At 42.0% G+C, this 18803-nt stretch overlaps 2 protein-coding genes and 1 long non-coding RNA gene across 7 annotated transcripts; all 3 read right to left on the bottom strand.

Annotated features, from left to right (window-relative positions):
* Positions 1 to 1038: 1038 nt before the first annotated feature.
* On the bottom strand, positions 1039 to 5587 carry LOC129600297 (membrane metallo-endopeptidase-like 1). Its single transcript, XM_055498781.1, has 11 exons — positions 5559 to 5587; positions 5023 to 5160; positions 4335 to 4418; positions 3715 to 4142; positions 3013 to 3414; positions 2710 to 2892; positions 2344 to 2509; positions 1827 to 1946; positions 1580 to 1770; positions 1418 to 1516; positions 1039 to 1362 (listed from the first exon to the last, which is right to left on the bottom strand). The coding sequence occupies exons 2-11, from the start codon at positions 5138 to 5140 to the stop codon at positions 1210 to 1212; spliced, it is 1944 nt and encodes a 647-aa protein (XP_055354756.1). The 5' UTR covers positions 5141 to 5160; positions 5559 to 5587; the 3' UTR covers positions 1039 to 1209.
* Positions 5588 to 8565: 2978 nt separating this feature from the next.
* Positions 8566 to 9422, bottom strand: LOC129600312 (uncharacterized). The gene is made up of 3 exons (XR_008692037.1): positions 9221 to 9422; positions 8993 to 9056; positions 8566 to 8607 (listed from the first exon to the last, which is right to left on the bottom strand). It is a non-coding gene; the product is annotated as an uncharacterized LOC129600312 (long non-coding RNA).
* Positions 9423 to 11531: 2109 nt separating this feature from the next.
* Positions 11532 to 18344, bottom strand: LOC129600295 (endothelin-converting enzyme 1-like). 5 transcript variants are annotated; one of them, XM_055498774.1, is made up of 12 exons: positions 18234 to 18344; positions 17312 to 17532; positions 15843 to 15989; positions 14881 to 14964; positions 14291 to 14718; positions 13569 to 13970; positions 13267 to 13452; positions 12900 to 13065; positions 12301 to 12420; positions 12054 to 12244; positions 11891 to 11989; positions 11532 to 11835 (listed from the first exon to the last, which is right to left on the bottom strand). In XM_055498774.1, the coding sequence occupies exons 2-12, from the start codon at positions 17430 to 17432 to the stop codon at positions 11683 to 11685; spliced, it is 2097 nt and encodes a 698-aa protein (XP_055354749.1). In that variant the 5' UTR covers positions 17433 to 17532; positions 18234 to 18344; the 3' UTR covers positions 11532 to 11682. The 5 variants fall into 5 exon arrangements, with proteins under 5 accessions (XP_055354749.1, XP_055354751.1, XP_055354748.1 ...); XM_055498776.1 differs by lacking the exon at positions 18234 to 18344 and having other exon boundaries at positions 13569 to 13908; positions 14289 to 14718; positions 17312 to 17575; XM_055498773.1 differs by lacking the exon at positions 18234 to 18344 and having other exon boundaries at positions 17312 to 17575.
* Positions 18345 to 18803: the final 459 nt, after the last annotated feature.

Genomic DNA, 18803 nt, shown 5'->3' with positions numbered 1-18803 from the left:
AAGGTCGTCTATAAACTTCACGCTGACATTATCGCAGAAACATTTATCTGTCCCACGTGTGAACCCACACTCGGTATTTATTTATCTTGCTCCATACATTTTCCTATAATTAGGACCCGGAACAACAATGTGTTTGGAAGTGCGCGAAAGTTTAAGTTTTTGTGTATGTACAGGAATTTGGTACCATGTGCCGGCCCAGTCCCTTAATACTTCTACAGCGTCAAGATATAACGTGGTCGTCAATTTAAATTTGCTGATTGAGACAGCCAATCTCGCCGCATTGTGAACGTTTGTCACCTTAAAAGTAGCCTCGATCTGGAGTAGATTATCTCCCGCAAACCCTGCATTTTAACTTTTCGGCAAAACGTTAAAAGCACGAGTACCCATGTAATAGTTCATGTCTAAACGTTCTCGCGCAATGAAATATAGTGCCCTTGCTGCCAGTGCTACAGCTGCCGGATGATGGCAATGACATAATTTTACAGTCGGTCAAAACCATGACTTCAAGCGATAATCACAGATCTAGGAGAGAACAGGATATACTCCGGATATGAGAAACTAGGGATTATCATTTATGTATAGCTTTATTTAAGTAAAAGGTGCGTGACCCCGAAACTGGAACAAGCTATCTTCTCCCTGACTGCGCATACTCCCAATGATTCTAATTCTTGATCTTCTGAGTCTTTGAGCAACAGCAAAAGATCTTGCTAGTCATTTCCGGAAACAACCAGTCATGCTAAATTTTAGGTGCCTATTAAGGGTTATTACAATTCCGAGTAGTTTAATGTACAATGCATTCTTTGCCATGTGTACGCTACGAAAAACTAAGGAGTCGAGTTTTAAGACGAGCTGTAACGTAATACTCGTATTTTGTTTAGCGGCAGAATTTTGTTTACCCTCCCATCGAGCGGCATTTCCGCTTCTTATTTAGTAACGCTTGTAATACAGAGTACAAACGCTCCCAATGTCTAATACAAAATCATGTAATTTCCTTTTCATTAGATATCAAAGTTAGACAGATGGGCGAACACTTGTACAGTCAATGCTACGTATACTAACAAGTAAGAAGGGAAGCGCTCCGCTTTATGCTACCACTAGAATACTGAAGCGAAGCTAAGAAGCATTTGCCAATTTACAGTGATCACCTGTTTAAATCACCTTTCACCACCGTACAGTATTATGATATCCTAAATAAAAGTTAAACCACCTCTACCACGCCTTAATCCAAGGGTTCATCGGGGATCCCAGCGAACAGTTGTAAGCTGAACTGAAATCCACGTTATTCATGTACGGTCCCATCACCCGGTATCTGTTTGGTGCGTGCATTGTGCCAAGCGATGTTGGATGACGGGAGCAATATGTCTAAAAATAAATCCCGCTGTAACAATGTCCTGTTCTAACCGCCAACAAATGTCACCTGAGCTCCTATTAACCAGAACAGTTGCTCCTCGTTGATGGATTCCAAACCCGGCAGTTTGATGTGGAATCTCGTGCGACGCATAAAATTATGAAAAGCCTGCAGAATAATCATTTTTTGAACACCATAAATCAATATTAAATTAATAAATTATTAGTAGACCAAGTAAGCAGCGCGGTATCCGCCGTTGTCGGCAATATTTTCGTCGAGAGTTTGCAGTCCATCGACACTGTCCGTCTTCGTGCTCATATTGTTGTAGAAATTCACTAAAGTGTGCTTCCTTGTATTGTAATTGTTCTGTGTCACATTAGTCCACCAGCTAAACGGTTTGCCATCATTGCCAAATTCTTTCCCTAAACATAACATGTATTTGGAGAAAATGTTTTCTGTGAAGAGAAATCATACTCGCCTACGATATCAAAACCATGGGTGAATTCGTGCCCAATGATATAGCCCAAGCGAGCGTAGTTAATAATGTCCATGTCGCTCGCGTAAAACATTGGTGGCTGCAAATATGCCGCCGGAATCACTGCAAAGCCAACCAGCGATAATATTGAAGTGCTTATCTACCGACTACCGGTATTGACTAAATTCAAAACGAGAAACTAAAACCTGTAACAGACAAAAGGAAAATAATAAAAAAGCACACATACAAAATTAAAAAAAGTTGTAAGATATTTGATCAGAAGCAAAAATGTAAGATTAAAAATGAATGGATCATAATTAAAAAGAAGGATTTTAATCTTCTCTTGATGGATCTCAATAAAAATGTATAATATTTATTCAGAAGGCTGCATTAATTATCGTTTACTCATTTTTGAACGGCAAAGTCTGTGAAACAGCAGTTAACGTATCGAAAACAAGCAACTATATCAAGGGTAGTTATAATAAAACAACAGTCAGAAATAAACCAGCTTACTAGTTACCAATACGATTGAACTCTGGTAGCATCTCGGCGCTTAGCAAGGTCACATCGGTCGGATAAAACGGATCATCGCGAGCGGCTGTGTGGGAGAGTTTTCGCAGGTTAATCCAACCGTTGCTTCGATCGATAGTACGCAGTGTGCCGAACAATGATACTTCCACTTGAACCTGCAAACTGGATAAGGTTCGCACCGGTTGATTATATGACCGTCGTTATACTCATCGATGACCGTGCGCTTCTACTAATGATCCCAAGCCATACCAAAGCACAGATTTTACTGAGGAGATTTCAGCTTACTTTTTTGCAATACTCCACCCTTTAAAGTATTTATAAGCAATTACCAGTACACCATGCAAGTTTGACTAGCCTTTGCATAGAGTTCATCAATGAGTGTCGAATTGTGCAAGAACTCTTCGGGGTAACCGATCATCCGCAGTGTATGATTTAGCTTATCCAGGGCGGCATTCTGCGTTGCCCGGTCCATCCAGGCCGCTTTGAGAAGGACAGCGTCGCGAACTCCGTTAGCAATTTCGGATGTCAGCACTTTTGCCTGTTGGACGCAAAAAGCCGTTAATTACTTCTTCATCTGGCTTTTTGCCTTGACTCCATATTCTGCACAAAAAATTTCTGGAGAAGTTTGTTTCGTAATAAAAACCCGTATGTGCTTGACCTTTTCAACGGCGTTGCTCGGTATATATGTCTTGAAGAACATTCTCGACACGGCCAGCGGCATGGCCGCTTTTACCAACCGCACGCAGGTGCCCTTCCCTCGGTATGAAAGGTGATAGTGATAAACGGCAGTCCACCACAGCCAGTCAGCCAGTGCCGTCTGTCCGGCATCCCCGTCCCATTCCAGCTGCGACATCATCTGATCCAACGTCATAAGATACTCCAAGCCGGGGGCGCCAAACGTCGTGGTAGGAGTGGCTTGAAACTTCACTGAAGATGCTTTGAGCATGGTGTTAAACAGCGACAAAAAGGACGCTAGGAACTGCGAACGGTATGGTGGTCTAGACAAGTCACCGAACGTTAAGCGCTTTTGAAGGTCTTTATAAGTCCAAACTGTACCAATCTAGAAAAACGAAACAAGCATGGAAGAAACGAAAATGCTGACGAAATATGTAAAAAAAACAAAAAATAAATAATGTTAAACAAATACGAAATTGAAAATAAAGCAAAGCAATAACTTACAGAAAATTTAAATGCAATTAAAAGGAAAAATATTGGAAAAAATAAAATACAACGGAGAAAAAGAATGAGAAATATTTAAATATTTTTCCAAAATATTACTGTCAAAGAAAGACCGGAACGCATTTTTTGACAATAGGTACCAAAATATCCGTTAAAGATTCAATAGATTTTTGTAACACACCTCAATCCGCCCCACAGCCAGCCTGACATCCAGTCTAATAGCTTTCTCCAGTCGATTTTTTACAGTTGACCAGTTTGCACTTGCATTGGTAGCTTTCAGTAAACGTTGCACGATCGGCGTCCATTTGTTCATCAGCTGCGCAGTTAAATTGCTTACAGTGAGGTTGCCATGTCCATTGATCAATGCATCCATTTCCCACAGCCACTTGAGGCGGTAAGGCTTCGAAAAAAACAGGATATTCTCGTTTCCGGATAGAACGTTTCGGGATACGGAAAGAGAGCCGAAAGTCACAATGTTGTTCAGCTGCAACCGAACGAGAGCGTCGTCCAAGCGAAATGCGGACACACTGCGGTGGCGTTTCAATAGCGACCATCCACCTAACAACGCGTCAATAGCGCGCACAAGACTGCGGTCATCGAATGGTCGGTCTATTAACAAAATCGGAAGATGGTGGACATTCTGTGTTTTTGGCAATAGGAAGCTTTTGCTCGACTCATATGCAGATCCTTGTTTCACAATTATTTTCTTACCAATGTGCTACTTAATTCTAATGCGAGAAACAGGAAAGCATACTTTGCAGCTATGATTATGCGAAGTAAAACGAAGTTAGCCTCAAATACCATCAGCTTGGCGGATGCACTGCTTGTATATATTTGTGGCTTTTTTCTCGGTGGGATTGGTGTAATTTCCATTGTCAAACAGTTCTAAAAGACACAAAAATGCGAACGACATACGGGCACGGATCACAAAATGCAGCTCTGCATCCGTGGTGTGTAGGCGGCTAAATTTCTGTCTAAGATTAACGATTGAAGTTGTAAGAGCACATGGACTGATGCTTCACCTCCGTCACCCGTGACAGCCCGATTTGCCGCGGGACATTCCGTCGTGGGACATTTCGTCTCACTTATTCCGTAGCACAGTAACAATTTGTTTTGGGGCAACTCGTCGCGCAGCCGTTTCGGAACGTGACATTTGGCTGCCCGCTTTTTGGGAGTCAAAATATTCTGACACGGTTTATGACAATGAACATTCATATCGCCATTTGCCACAAAAAACCATATGTTTTACGCAATGTCCGTAAAACACAGTGTCCTGTTGCTAACTGTCTCACGTCTAATAGTCCTCGTGGCCGATTATTTATGACGAATTATCCCAGTACCAAATGTTCCGCGGCAACCTGTCGCGCAGCCCAAAGTTGCGCGAAAAACGCGCCAGACACCAAGGGCGGAAAGTGGAAAATTTCGGTTAGTAGCGTTAACGAGTGACTGGGTGCCCGAAATCCAATCAGCGAATGCTTTTGGCACATACCTGGAAGCTGCACGGAAATCTTGGCTTTCAAGACGCCAGCCTGACCCTGATCGCTGACGTTCCAACGGCCACATGCGTAAGCGTAGAAATCCGTGCAGGGATCGATGGTGTCATCCATGTTGGAGACGATGTCATGGGCTAAGAAAATCATCACACTAAATCCCTGAAAAACGTCCTATCGGTGTTTTATAGGGCCAGCTGGCACAGAGCTCACAACTGTGACCGGCAAAAATGTCCGGGGGGCATTTTTGCCGTGTTCCCACCATCGCCAAAACGGTAACTCTTTGGCCAGAATAGTGATATGGGGGACTAACAACGGAAAGCTAATTTTCAGGTCGATCGGTGACCTCGTTTCAAAAACTGCTACCAGCATTGCCGGAGCGTTACCCCGTAAAATCAACTCGGAAAACCAGTAACAATAAGGATGTCATAAGCGAAATCTATTTAGATATATCAGGATATTTCAGACGTCAAACAAACTAAGTAGTCAGTACATCTAGCGTTGCAGACAGCGGGAACTGCTTTTCCGCTTTTACCTTTTTTCACGTGATCGCTGAAAAGCGGTGGCAGCTGGTCTGTTGACAACCACTAAATCCAGTTTATTGCGTAGTTTTTTTCAGCTATCTTCGATAAAGTATTTTTCCGTACATATGATAAATTAATCTCATATTCAGTCAAATTCAGTTCAGCACTGATCTACGTACCAACGCTTTGGCATAAATCGGATCTGCAGACTGGCGTTGATAAAAGCTGCCTGCCGGTAATTTGAGCTAGGCTAGCAGCACTAGCAGTAAGCATAAGTCTAACTGCATCCATGAGAAACATTGCTGGCTTAGTTCCTCGTAAAGGCAAAAAGTATCCTCACCAGACCGTTCTAACTGCCTTCGAAAATTATTGTTTTAAGACCACCAGTTTTTAAGATCGAGATGATTCCTGTAAAATGAAAGAAACAGTCTTGCCGCACTGTCGCATTCAATACCAGTTTCTCCAGACGGCGTTATAGGAAAATTAAACGGTACTCACGTTAAGGAAATTAAACAGTCTGAATGCAGAAAGTACCGCCAGCACCGGTTTTCAGCCTTGCGGGTTTATTCTGCCATTGACTATCTAATGTCATAGCTGTCTGTTTTTATGCGCCATTTGTAGTAGTCATGGCTGATGACAAAACGTAGAAAATTAATTACTAAGCCGATCAAGGTAAACGCCCAGTGTCTAATAAGCCTAGTCACTAGTATTCACCGGAGAGCGATAACGCTCAACACTTATTTATTTTAGGACAGTACGTACTGAATGGATTAACTAAGGGTGACGACTGCTGAACAGCACCAAACCCTCATATACCGCCATCCCCGTCTGACTACTCGTTTGCTTTCCCAAACTGCACTGTAAAAATTGCGGCGAATGCCGAGGTTGCGCGACGGCCCTGCAGCGGTATCGCGGCCACTCTTGATGATGATTGCGGCAGACGAATGGTTTTGCTGGCAAAATGTAAGGTAAGGACCGTAAGGTTATTGTTTTTGTCGGTAAAAGGTTTGTAATTGTTATCGTTCTTGTGGTTAGATCGCCGCCATCGTGGAAATGATTTTCACACGCGATTAAATATGCTTGCCAATTTGCACCCAAGATATTCAGCGTATTCGTGTTTTATGTTCGGATGGAGTTGTCCATCGTCAGCGTACTGCTCTGGCAAATTAAGTGGTTTTCTTTCGCCCAATGTGCAGAGATCGAACAGGAAGTGCAGATGTATGGCACACGTACTCTGCATTTGCAAAATCAACCTCCACAGCGCACACAAAATCGAAAGATTCAGAACAAGCATACGGTAGCTGCACAAATAGCCAGGATAATGTAATTTAGCCACCTCGAAAGCCATAAATCTCGAAAAAGAAACTGCGGACCAAGAAGGGTCTTAGCCGACACCCTCGTGCAGGTCGACTTCGTGCGATCGCTACTTTACCGTCTGCATAATCTTTTTATTTCGGCGCAAATAAAAGCCACCTGATCCCCTCCAACTCGCGCAAACATTCGACAGCCGACCCCGATGATATATTGCGTCTTGTGGTCAGAACTGCAATAGTATAGCATCTCGTTCACAGAAACCAGTCGAACGAAGGGGCAGCTCCCATCAAAAACATCATTATCGCGGGCGTGACCTAAATCCCACCGGTAAGTACGGACTAACAAATGAGAAATAAAATCAACATCTGGTAGCGCAATTGATTCTGGAAAGCGGATGACGTGTTTCTGTACAGGAGTTTCGAAGAAACTGCAGCGCGAGCAACGGCCAAGCAAGAATCTTTTACTTTTACTTCATGATTTATGTTTACTTGCTCATCCGAGTTCACAAACATCTGTATTTATATATCTGTATCTCTGCTGACGAAGATGTCAGTAAATACTGACAGCTTGTGCTCTGACACAATTGTGTAACATTTGTTTTCGTGAAGGAATACGGACAATCAATAATGTTATTAACAGCAGCGTATAATCACCTTCTTGAAAACTTTGCTGCGTTTCTTCATGTATAAATCATCCTCCCATCGGACGGCACTTCCGCTTTATGTTAAGCAGCGCTTGCAGTACAAGATACCAGACGTAATACGTAACACAATACGTAATACAAAATATGTTATTGTAACTTTATTAATTTTGCTATCAACGCTAGAAGGGCAAATACGCATAATATGAGTATGATTATTATACTAATCCATTCACAATAGTAGTCTATGGAGCCCACGATTCTTAAAGCATTGAAAATTACTACTTAATTAAAAATTATGTGAATGTGGACAATGTGTGCTTCTGGTACCGGTATGTAACTGTGCAGACTAGGTATTCTTGCACTCAGGACAAACAGGCACTGGGTAAGGACAGTGACACAGTACGCATAAACCACGGGAGTAAACACAAGAAAACCAATCAACTAAAAGTCCACTTTAATGAAAAATCAGGAAACTTGTCTTCTAAGCGTCTTCTGGAAGCTTTAAAAACAGAAAGCTTGTCCATGCCTGCTTTAACCATCGCCATTGGCGTCATCGTTATCGTCGACCGGGAGGCCGGGGCGTAGTATAGATCATTTTCTAAAAAGCGTTTGCGTATCGAATAAACGATTGGGTTGACCAGCCAAATTATTACTTTACCGTAATACTATGTAAGATAACATCCTTCTGTAAGCACAGTATGTAACACAATATGTGGCTGTTATACCTTGCGAACTACGTGTATATCCGATAAAACAATTCCTGAGTTTACTTCAGCTTATAACTTCCGTCTGAAATCATGTGCGGATGTAATGTGTTTTGCTCAGTACTGACGACGACGTTGCATTGTCTCATTTAACGAACTGCCTGCGGATTCTTTACAGATTTTATTACGACACGTAACAAAGCAGGGAAACCATGGGGTACACTGCCCTATGGGGGAAACCCGCCCACTATTCTGTACACCAAAAAACTAAAACGATAACGTTCATGCAATCAGCTAACGGCAAACGGAACAAACACACATTCTTTCCGGCTTTGCATCCAACGTTTTCAAATGTATGCCTTATTTACAATGTTTCCAAAACTTTTCCACGGCGTGTGCCTACAGTGAACAAAAGGCGTATTATGGTATACGTACAGATACAATAGAATCTACATAGCACAATCGAATTAACTGGTCTACTAATCAAAATGTCCGACAGAAAGGACATAAAGAATGATAAACCTTAGTTGCATATGTGCTCACAGGACAGATGTACAACACATTACATTACATTATATTACTATGGTTCAGACTTTCCATCAAGAAAACCGGTAAGAAGTGTCACTGTATAGACAAAATGCACATACGTCAGGTAACCTTTACAATTTCGGTTAGCCAGTATAACAAATTAACTGATCGACGAACTTTAACTGGTGTCCTAAATTTGTTGGCTTCGAATGGAAACGACTGATTTTTGAATATGTTCATTTTAAATATCACTCACCGGAAGCGTGGAAATCTGCCATGGGGCCAGACGGAGGTGTTATGTCCTCGATCACAAATCTTCGCTGGAAAATAAACACCCCACGTTTACGTCAAAACGGGAGTCGTAAAAGCGCTTTATTGAGATTTTATCAAAGCATTTTACTCCCGTATTTCAGCCTCAACGATTTTCAACTAAAGGGCACACAGCTAAGGAGAAACAACTTAGAACAAAGCCAAATTAACTCACGTCAGCAGTCACGGGTGGGTCGTTATCTGTCTCAGGTGGGGGTTGACGCGCAATGATTATTTGCTCTGGGTCTGCGTTTTGAGCAAACACATTCTGGAGAATAACGCTCATAATGATGCATGGCATACAAAATTTGATCAGGAAGCTCATTCTATAATTATGATGCCGTAAAACACGTTCAAAAAGAGTTAAAAATTTGCAATAGTGAATTTATGAAATAATGGACTGATGAAATTTAAACCTGTGTTATAAATCCTTATATACCAACAGCGCTTACAGAACCATTCAAATACAACGCGCTTTCCGCAGACTCAGCTTGCATTTTGTAGGTTCTTTGAAAAGCGCTGCAAAGTATTTTTATTTTTGGGTATGATTATGATACAGCTGTTTGAGCAGCGGTACCACTTGAGCAGCAATAAAACGGTACTGGCTGTTCTGACTAGTGGCGCATGTGAGTAACATCATCCGGGAATTTTGCAAACCTAGCAAGCTTAAACATTGGAAACTGCAGTCAGTTTTCCACAAAACACTTGTGGCAGCATCCGTACCGTAAGCTGCCGACCACGTATCGCTTCTTCAGCGGCTTCTAACTCAAGAGCTACGGAATGGAGCATATCTACCTTACTTCTGTTCAGTTGGTGTTAGTGGCGAACTTAACAAATATGAAAATTTTGGAAGTCTTATTCTTGTGACAGGTAAACGATCGCTTTAACAAAGCTTTAACAACTAAAATATTTGATCGGATTAAGAAACAGATTTTAAAAATCGCTCTGTAACATTTGGTCACAATTTCACAATTTCAGTTTTACAGCGCATTGAAACTAAAATAACTTATCACCTGCGTAATCGAATTTCCTGATTAAGGAAAGATTTTAAAATCGCACTGTAACACTTGACACAATTTCACTCAATTTCCACTGTCTTGGAAGCGCAATTGCAATGGGTCGCTTTAACAAGTGCATCTCGAAATGCGGCGGTGAAATTTCCTTCATTGGCTTGTATTTCTGGCAATTTCGTTTCCTGTAGATAGTGATATCACACAATGAACTCAAAATTAAACGTTTTGAGGAAACAAATTTTAGTGACACCCGGTAAGCAATGCAAATGCAAAGACCAGTCATGGCACCTTAACTTAAATAAAATTTTGAAAGTTTTTGAGATTTCTTTTTTTTATTGCCGATCTTCGTCCGAAACAGTGGTTTGCAAATAATTGGGTGTATTTACCACCACCTTTAACAAAATTTGCGCAAACCGAAGGATTCTCCATGCGCGACGCACAATAAAATGCAGCGCAGATCAAACATGTTCATGCACTTTTGATTGTATGATGCATCCATAGGACTGGAGTATTTCAAGCCATAAGCTGTCACCAGAGAATCCACAACTTACTATTAAAACTAGCGTAATATATTGCCACTTAAAGGTTGTTGTCAAATAAATATCCTTGTACGTGGGCCATAATAATACTGTAGCGGCTCGATTAAGTGGCACAACAGAGTTTGTGTACGGGAAAACAGCGCACATGCAGCGTGTGCATGGCCATGCGTTCACATGCACGATCAATGGACACTATGCAAGTGCTGATTTCCCGTACTTCTACGCAAACTTCGTGGTGCCACTTGATCAACTTTTAATTACATAATTATAATTATCAACTTTTAAGCCGTTTTGGCCACTGGCAAAGTGGCTGGTAATAGTAAAGCATTTGAAATAAGTGCACGTTGCAAATGCCACGCTGAACCAGGCCCGAATGCTGGAAATTATGTATGAGCGCAATTCGGGAAAATATGCAATCACCCACTTGAAACGGGTACAATGATACAATTCAGCGAAATGCCCATATTTTACCGCCTTGCTGGATAACAGGAAGACTGGCCGCCATGTGACTTGGCTGGTTGCTGAATCGGTATTCGGCTGACTATCTGACACGATGGTTCTGGTTTCATGCAATATACTGTAGTGAGTTATACGCTAAGTGGATCCGACTCACTGTAAAAAAAGGTGCCAAGTTGACTCGACAACACAGTACATACAAATCGATTCCAAGTTTAAGCGAAGGTGGGACGATAAAAAAGAATGCAGTTTTCATGCCCACCACCTCTTCTGCTCAGTCTAAACTTAATATTCTAGTCAAGATATATAAGAAGATAAGCCTCGGGTAACGACGTTCGCTAAAATTTTCTGCCATCGAGCGGCACTTCCGCTTCTTATTTAGCAGCGCTTGTAATACAGAGTACGAAAGCTCGTAATGCATAATACAAAGTCTTATTATAATTGTTTTTTTTATTAACTATCTAAGCTAGATGGGCAAATACTCGAAGCTGTTTACGAGGGAAGCGCACCGCTTCAGGCTAGCACTACAGGACTGAGAAAAGCCAGGAAGAATTTGCCGATTTGTAGTGATCATCTTTCTCACTACTGTACAGTTGTATTGATATCGTCAGTAAAAGTTGAAACCATCTCTACCATCCCTTGATCCTCGGGTTCATCGGGGATCCCAGCGAACAGTTGTAAGCTGCACCGAAATCCACATTATTCATGTACGATCCCATCACACGGTATCTGTTCGGTGCGTGCGCTGTGTCAAGCGACGCTGGATGACGGGTGCAATATGTCTGAAAACAACTCCCGTTGTAACAATTCCCCGTTCTAACCCCAAAAAATTGTCACCTGTGCTTCTATTAACCAGAACAGTTGCTCCTCATTCAAGGCTTCCAAACCCGGCAGTTTGATGCGGAATTTCGTGCGGCGCAGAAAATTACGAAAAGCCTACAGACAAATCATTCTTTGCGCACCATAAATTCGTACTGAATTATTATAAATATTGGAATACCAAGTAAGAAGCGCGGTATCCACTGATGTCGGCAATATTTTCGCCGAGAGTTTGCAGTCCATCGACGCTGTCGTTCTTCGGGCTAATATTGTTGTAGAAATCCACTAAAGTGTGCTTTTTTGTATTGTAGTTGTTCTGTGTCGCATTAGTCCACAAGCTAAACAGTTTGCCGTCTTTTCCGAATTCTTTCCCTAAACATAACATGTATTTGGAGAAAATGTTTTCTGTGAAGAAAAAACATACCTGCCTAAGATATCAAAGCCATGGGTGAATTCGTGGCCAATCATAGAACCGAAGCGAGCGTAGTTAATAATGTCCATGTTGCTCGCATAGAACGTTGGTGGCTGCAAATAGGCCGCCGGAATAACTGCAAAGGCAACCAGCGATGATTTTGGAGTGCTTATCAATTAACCTTTGGCATGCACAAAGCAAAAATGTAATAACGAAATTTAAAATAAGAAACTGTAACAGACAAACAAAAATAATCAACCATACATAAAAAAAATTAAAAACGGAAGATATTTATTCAGAAAACTGTGTTAAAAATCGTATAATAATTATTAACGTCAAATTCTGTAAAAGTCTTTTAGGTATCGAACAGAAGTAATTGTATCAAGGGTAGTAGAACCAGGACGCTATCCACTGGAAACCGAGATACGGATGAAAAAGGCGCCGATGGGGGAATCGAACCCCGGCTACGACGTTAGATCAGCGTAGGCAATACCACTGCCCCACGACGCAATACGTTGAAATCCTTTGAAAGATGTTGTCGCTTTACGTGAGCCGCTTCTCTCCTCACAGTGGTTATAATAAAAAAACTCAAAAAAAAACAAGCTAACAAGGTACCAATACGATTGCTCTCGGGTAGCATTACGGCGCTAAGCAAGGTCAGGTCAGTCGGATAAAATGGGTCATCGCTGGCGGCAGTGTGGGAGAGTTTTCGCAGGTTAATCCAACTGTTGCTTCGATCTATAGTGCGCAGAGTGTCGAAGAACGATACTTCCACATGAACCTGCAAACGGGATATGATTCGCACCGGTTGATTACATAAGCTTCGATGTATTTATTAATGACCGTGTCCTGCTTTCGAAGCCATACCAAAGCAAAGGTCTTACTGAGGGTATCTCCTCGTACTTTCTTGCGAATTGCAATAGTCCACTTTTTAAAGTATTTTAAACAATCAATAGTATACCAAGAATTAAGATTGACTAGCCTTTGCATAGAGGTCATCGATGAGTGTCGAATCGTGCAAGAACTCTTCAGGGTAACCGATCACCAGCAGTGTATGATTTAGCTTATCCACGGCGGCATCCTGCGTTGCCCGGTCCATCCATGTTGCTTTGAGAAGGACAGCGTCGCGAACCCCGTTCGCAATTTCGAACGCCAGCACTTTGGCCTGCTGGACGCAAACAGCCGTTAATTACTTCTTCATCTGGCTTTTTGCCTTGACTCCATATTCTGCACAAAACATTTCTGGAGAAAGCTTTTACGTAATAAAGGACGTGTGTGCTTGACCTTTTCAACAGCTTCACTCGGTATGTATGTCTTGAAGAACATTCCCGACACGGTCAACGGCATGGCCGCTTTCACCAACTTCACGCATGTGCCCTTTCCTCGATATGCAAGATGATAGTGATAAACGGAAATCCACCACAGCCAGTCCGCCAGTACCGTCCGTCCCGCATCGCCGTCCCATTCCAGCTGCGCCATCTTCCGGTCCAGCTGGATGATATACTCTGAGTTGGGGGCGCCAAACGTCGTGGTAGTCGTGGCTTGAAACTTCACTGAAGATGCTTTGAGCATGGTGTTAAACAGCGACAAAAAGGACGCTAGAAACCGCGAACGGTATGGTGGTCTAGACAGGTCACCAAACGTCAAGCGCATCTGAATGTCTTTAGAAGTCCGTACTGTGTTAAACTGAAAGGCCAAACAAATACCTCTAAAAAAAACAGAACAGGCAGGCAAAATTTCAAATCTGATGAAATAATATAAATAAATACGAAGACAAAAAATTAGTTGCATTAAATAATAGAATAAAGCATTAATACCTTCCGTCTAATTAAAATACAACGGAAAATGCTGAAAAAAGTGATACAATGGACAAAAACAATGTGGAAACATTTAACTGCCGTATATTTCAAATTACTGTCCAAGGAAGGCAGGAATGGATTTTTATTTAATGACTTTAACAATAGATGCCACAACAGCCGCAGGTTCAGTAGATTTTTGCAACACACCTCAACTCGCCCCACCGCCAGACTGACATCCAGTCTAATAGCTTGCTCCAGTCGGTTTTTTACAGTAGACCAGTCTGCACTTGCATTGGTTGCTTTCAGTAAACGCTGCACGATCGGCGTCCATTTGTTCATGAGCTGAGCAGTTAAATAGCTTACAGTGAGGTTGCCATGTCCATTGATCAGTGCTTCCATTTCCCACAGCCATGAGAGGCGGTAAGGCTTCACAAAAAACAAGATATTCTCGTCGCTGGAAAACACGTTTCGGGATACGGGCAGAGAGCCATAGACCACAATGTTATTGAGCTGCAACCGAACGAGAGCGTCGTCCAAACGAAATGCGGACACATTGCGGTGGTGTTCCAATAGTGACCATCCACCTAACAAGTCGTCCACAGCGCCCACAAGACTGCGGTCATCGAATGGTTGGTCTATTTACAAAATCAAATAATGGTGGACATTCTGTGTTTTCGCATCAGGAAAGGTGTTTCTCCAATCGTTATTATTTTCACAACTATTTTCTTACCGATATGCTGCTTAATTCTAAAGCGAGAACATGAAAGCATACTTTGCAGCTATGATTATGCGAATACCATTAGCTTGGCGGATGCACTGGTTGTATATATCTGAGGCTTTTTTCTCGGTGGGATTGGTATAACTTCCATTGTCAAACAGTTCTAAAAGACACAAAAATGCCGGTGAACACGAGCACGAATCATAAATGCAGCAGGGCATCCTTGATTTGTACTTTGTAGGCGGTTAAATTTGTGTCTAAGATTAACTGTTCAAATTATAAAAACCCGTTCAACTGATGCTTCGCTTCCGTGACAGCCCAATTCGCCGCAGGACATTCCGTCGCAGTGACAATTCGTTTTGGGGTACCTCGTCGCGCAGCCGTTTTGTAACGCGACATTTGACCGCGCAACGTTTGGGAGGGAGTTAAAAAATTCGCAAGATAGTCTGGCCACAGCTGCTCTGGCATCCGGTTTGGGGAACTGGCTCCGGCTGCATAATTTACGGCCAAATATGGCATGGGTGGGGTCGATTATATTCGCTCTCCTCTCATCGAAAACACAATTTGTGTTGTGCAGAAAACCATCATTAAGAAATTTAATATCACATAAGGAAAATTTAGCGTAATATAATCCTTCTCAAATCTTTCATGAGCGTTGAATACTACTCTGTGCATCTGCACGCCGATCGGTGATGTATCAAAGGAGCATACTGCTGTTTACTTGATCGTGAACTTAAATACAACAACAGACAAACAAGTAATCATACAACTTCATGGGGGTGTGCTGGCAATGGAATACGTTGCCATGCATCCTGACAGCCACGCTGCTAACTGTCCCACAGCTAATAGGGTTCGCGGCCGATTGACGAATTGTCCCAACACCAAATGTTCCGCGGTGTACTGTCGCGCAGCCCAAAGTTGCGCGGAATATGTGCCAGTCAGTGGCAGTCACCAACGGCGGTAAATGGGAAATTTCGGTTAATAGTGCTCATGAATTACTGGGTGCCCAATATCCAGTCAGCGAATGCTTTTGGCACGTACCTTGAAGCTGAACGGAAATCTTGGCTTTTAAGACGCCAGACTGATCCCGGTCATACGGATCGCTGACGTTCCAACGACCACATGCGTAAGCGTAGAAGTCTGTGCAGGGATCGATGGTGTCATCCATGCTGGAGACGATCTCATGGGCTAAGAAAATCATCACACTAATTTCTCGGTTTCCGCTAAAACTAAAAAACACTAAACCGTCCTATCGGTTTCTTATAGACCAGTTGACACTGAGTTCACCAGGCAATGAACCGGAAAAATGCCGCACCGTGGCCAAACCGACAACAAATTTGGTGGTTGGTACGTAACTAACGGCAAAATGCATGCATTTTCGGACGGAAGTGCAAGACTGCAACATCTAAACAGGAGGTTTGCTTATGGTCGTAACTCAGTAGCGAAAAAAGTTTCGTTTCCAAACTGCTTTTATGCAAATACCTCTTCACACCCTTCTTTTAATACCATCAGCTCAGAAAATCTCACCTTTAACGTGAGTAAAGGACGTCAAACAAACTCAGAACAACTAGCGACCAATTCCCGTTGTCTACAACGCTAGCCTAGCGTTGTAGATAACGGGAACTGCATTTCCGCTCCTAAATTTTTTTCACGTGATCGCTGATAACCTGTGGCAACTGGTCTATTAATACATATACTGTATATCCGTTATATCCAGTTTAAGGGAAGTGAGCCGGGACATGGTACCGAATTCGTGTACATGCACGAAAACTTACACTTTCGCGCACTCCCAAACACTTTTTTGTTTCGGTTTATGACGTTTTGCAGCCAGAAGATTTTTATACACTGGCGTGAAAACCGTATGTGCGCGCCACATCCGGTTCGGGAGTTATGGCTGTTACAAAATTCCAAAAAGTTTAAATCCGTTCAGGTGTACCAGAAGTCTCATTATGGACCGATCCCCTCAAATTTTCCACGTAAATGCACATAACTACAAAGAACGTTTTTACACCGATCCACTGTTCTAGCATGTTTTTCAAATTTTAAAATGAATTTCAAAAATTTTAAAATTCATTTTAAAATTTGAAAAAAATCATGAAAGTCTGGATCGGTGTAAAAACGATCTTCATGGACATGCGCATTTACGTGCAAAATTTGAGAGAGATCGGTCTATAATGAGACTTTTGGTACACCTGAACGCATTTAAACTTTTTGGAATTTTGCAGCAGCCATAACTCCCGAACCGGATGTTGCGCGCACAAACTGTTTTCACGCCAGTGTATACAAATCTTCTGGCTACAAAACTTCATAAACCGAAACAAAAATGTGTTTGGGAGTGCGCGAAAGTGCAAGTTTTCGTGCATGTACACGAATTTGGTACCATGTACCGGCCCACTTCCCTTTAACAGATGATTTTTTCAGCTATCATCGATATTCCTAATGTATTTTTCATTACATAAATTATTCTGTTATTCAGTTAAACTCAGTTCAGCACTGAACTACGTACGTACCAACGTTTTGGCATAAATCAGATCTGCAGGCTGGCGTTGATAACGGTTGCCTGCCGGTAACTTGAGCTATTCTGATAGCACTAGCAGTAAGCAGAAGTCTAACAGCATCCCAGAGAAACATGGCTGACTTATTTCCTCGTTAAGGAAAAAAGTGTCCTCCACAGCCAGTTGTCACTGCCTTAGAAAATAGTTGTTTTAAAGACCACGGAACGAGACGATTTCTATAAAATAAAAGAAACAGTCTTGCCGCACTGTTGCATTTAATACCAGTTTCTCCAGACGGTAAAATTAAACGGTAACTGCGTTGGGGAAATTATACATTCTGAATGCAGGAAGTACCGACAGCACCGGTTTTTAGCCCTGGGGGTTTATTTTTCTATTTGACTAACTAACAGCTCAAGTCTCTGCTTATATGCGCCGTTTGTACAGTAGTAGTCCTGGCTGATGACAGAACGTAGAAAATTAATAACCATGCCGCTTGAGGTGGACCGGTCAAGATAAACTCGTTTTGCATATTCCTGTCTTAAACGAGGAGACAGTACCGAGCGCCAAACGATACCAACAATACAGTATTACCGACTACTGTGCGACGTAGTAGCTTTATTTCAAACGAACTAACCAACCGTGGATGATACCAAAAATTCGTAGTCAAACAGCCCAATCTACTTGTATGTACATTCCATCCTCAGTTGGATGTTATGTCACTTACTGCGCTCGTTTGGTGCTGTCTCCTCGTTTAAGACAGGAATAAGCAAAACGAGTCGCTGCAGAGTAGTCGGGTGTTCTCGCAGAGTAAATGTTGCATCGGTTGCACTTGAAACCTCCTCGTTCTGGTGGATGTGGACTATTGTGCTAAAGAATGGCTATGATGCGAAATTAAAGGCGTTGCCGAGGACGACAACCATTATCTCTACTATTGTACATATTATTAGCGTAAGCATCAGCGAAATTCCATGTGTATCCCTTTTTTTCGAATGATACACTGAACCAAACTTTGATGTCTATAGATCATTCAATAGCGTTGAAATAGCAGATTTGCAGAGAATGGTTGGTTTTACTATTTAAGGTTTGGAAGAAATCTTACAAAAGTTTAACGTATAAGATGTATGGTACGTACATAACATAGAGATGATGGATCAAGATGTTATGACGAGAATAACAGGCGATAATGCCTTGAGGCTATTTAGAGTACACACCATAAAAAAGCGTCCGTCGTAAACATATAAATGCAGACAGATAATATACTGTATGTAGACATATAAATGCAGTAATTTCAAGACCTGTGATCACAACGTGTTCTTCACATGACAGTCGAAGCGGTGGACGATGCTGCGTTAAATGAATCTCAATAGTGTCAGAGGGTTTTCTTGGACTTTTTTGCCTGTGAAGTCGAAACTGAAAAACTTTTGCAGGCATGGAAGACATTTCCATCACCGAACTTCCACATCCGATCATAGGCTTTGTATTTGTTCTATCTGGATGTGGATTCCCA

The sequence above is a fragment of the Paramacrobiotus metropolitanus genome, unplaced genomic scaffold, assembly GCF_019649055.1.
Source record: "Paramacrobiotus metropolitanus isolate TYO unplaced genomic scaffold, Prichtersi_v1.0 Parri_scaffold0000170, whole genome shotgun sequence".
In the NCBI taxonomy this organism is placed as follows: domain Eukaryota; kingdom Metazoa; phylum Tardigrada; class Eutardigrada; order Parachela; family Macrobiotidae; genus Paramacrobiotus; species Paramacrobiotus metropolitanus.
This window is presented reverse-complemented; position numbering and strand designations above follow the sequence as displayed.

Bases quoted from the DNA above. Each gene is read 5' to 3' on its own strand.
- LOC129600297 (XM_055498781.1), bottom strand. From the start codon at position 5,140: ATGGATGACACCATCGATCCCTGCACGGATTTCTACGCTTACGCATGT. The intron at 3,415-3,714 runs GTGTGTTACAAA...TCGTTTTTCTAG, and splicing joins TGGCTGTGGGGCGGATTGAG to ATTGGTACAGTTTGGACTTA. The intron at 2,893-3,012 runs GTCAAGCACATA...TGCGTCCAACAG, and splicing joins CGAGCAACGCCGTTGAAAAG to GCAAAAGTGCTGACATCCGA.
- LOC129600295 (XM_055498774.1), bottom strand. From the start codon at position 17,432: ATGTTTCTCTGGGATGCTGTTAGACTTCTGCTTACTGCTAGTGCTATC. The intron at 13,066-13,266 runs GCTAGTCAATCT...TCCCGTTTGCAG, and splicing joins TCGATGACCTCTATGCAAAG to GTTCATGTGGAAGTATCGTT. The intron at 11,836-11,890 runs GTGACAATTTTT...AGTTGTTTTCAG, and splicing joins TCTGGTTAATAGAAGCACAG to ACATATTGCACCCGTCATCC.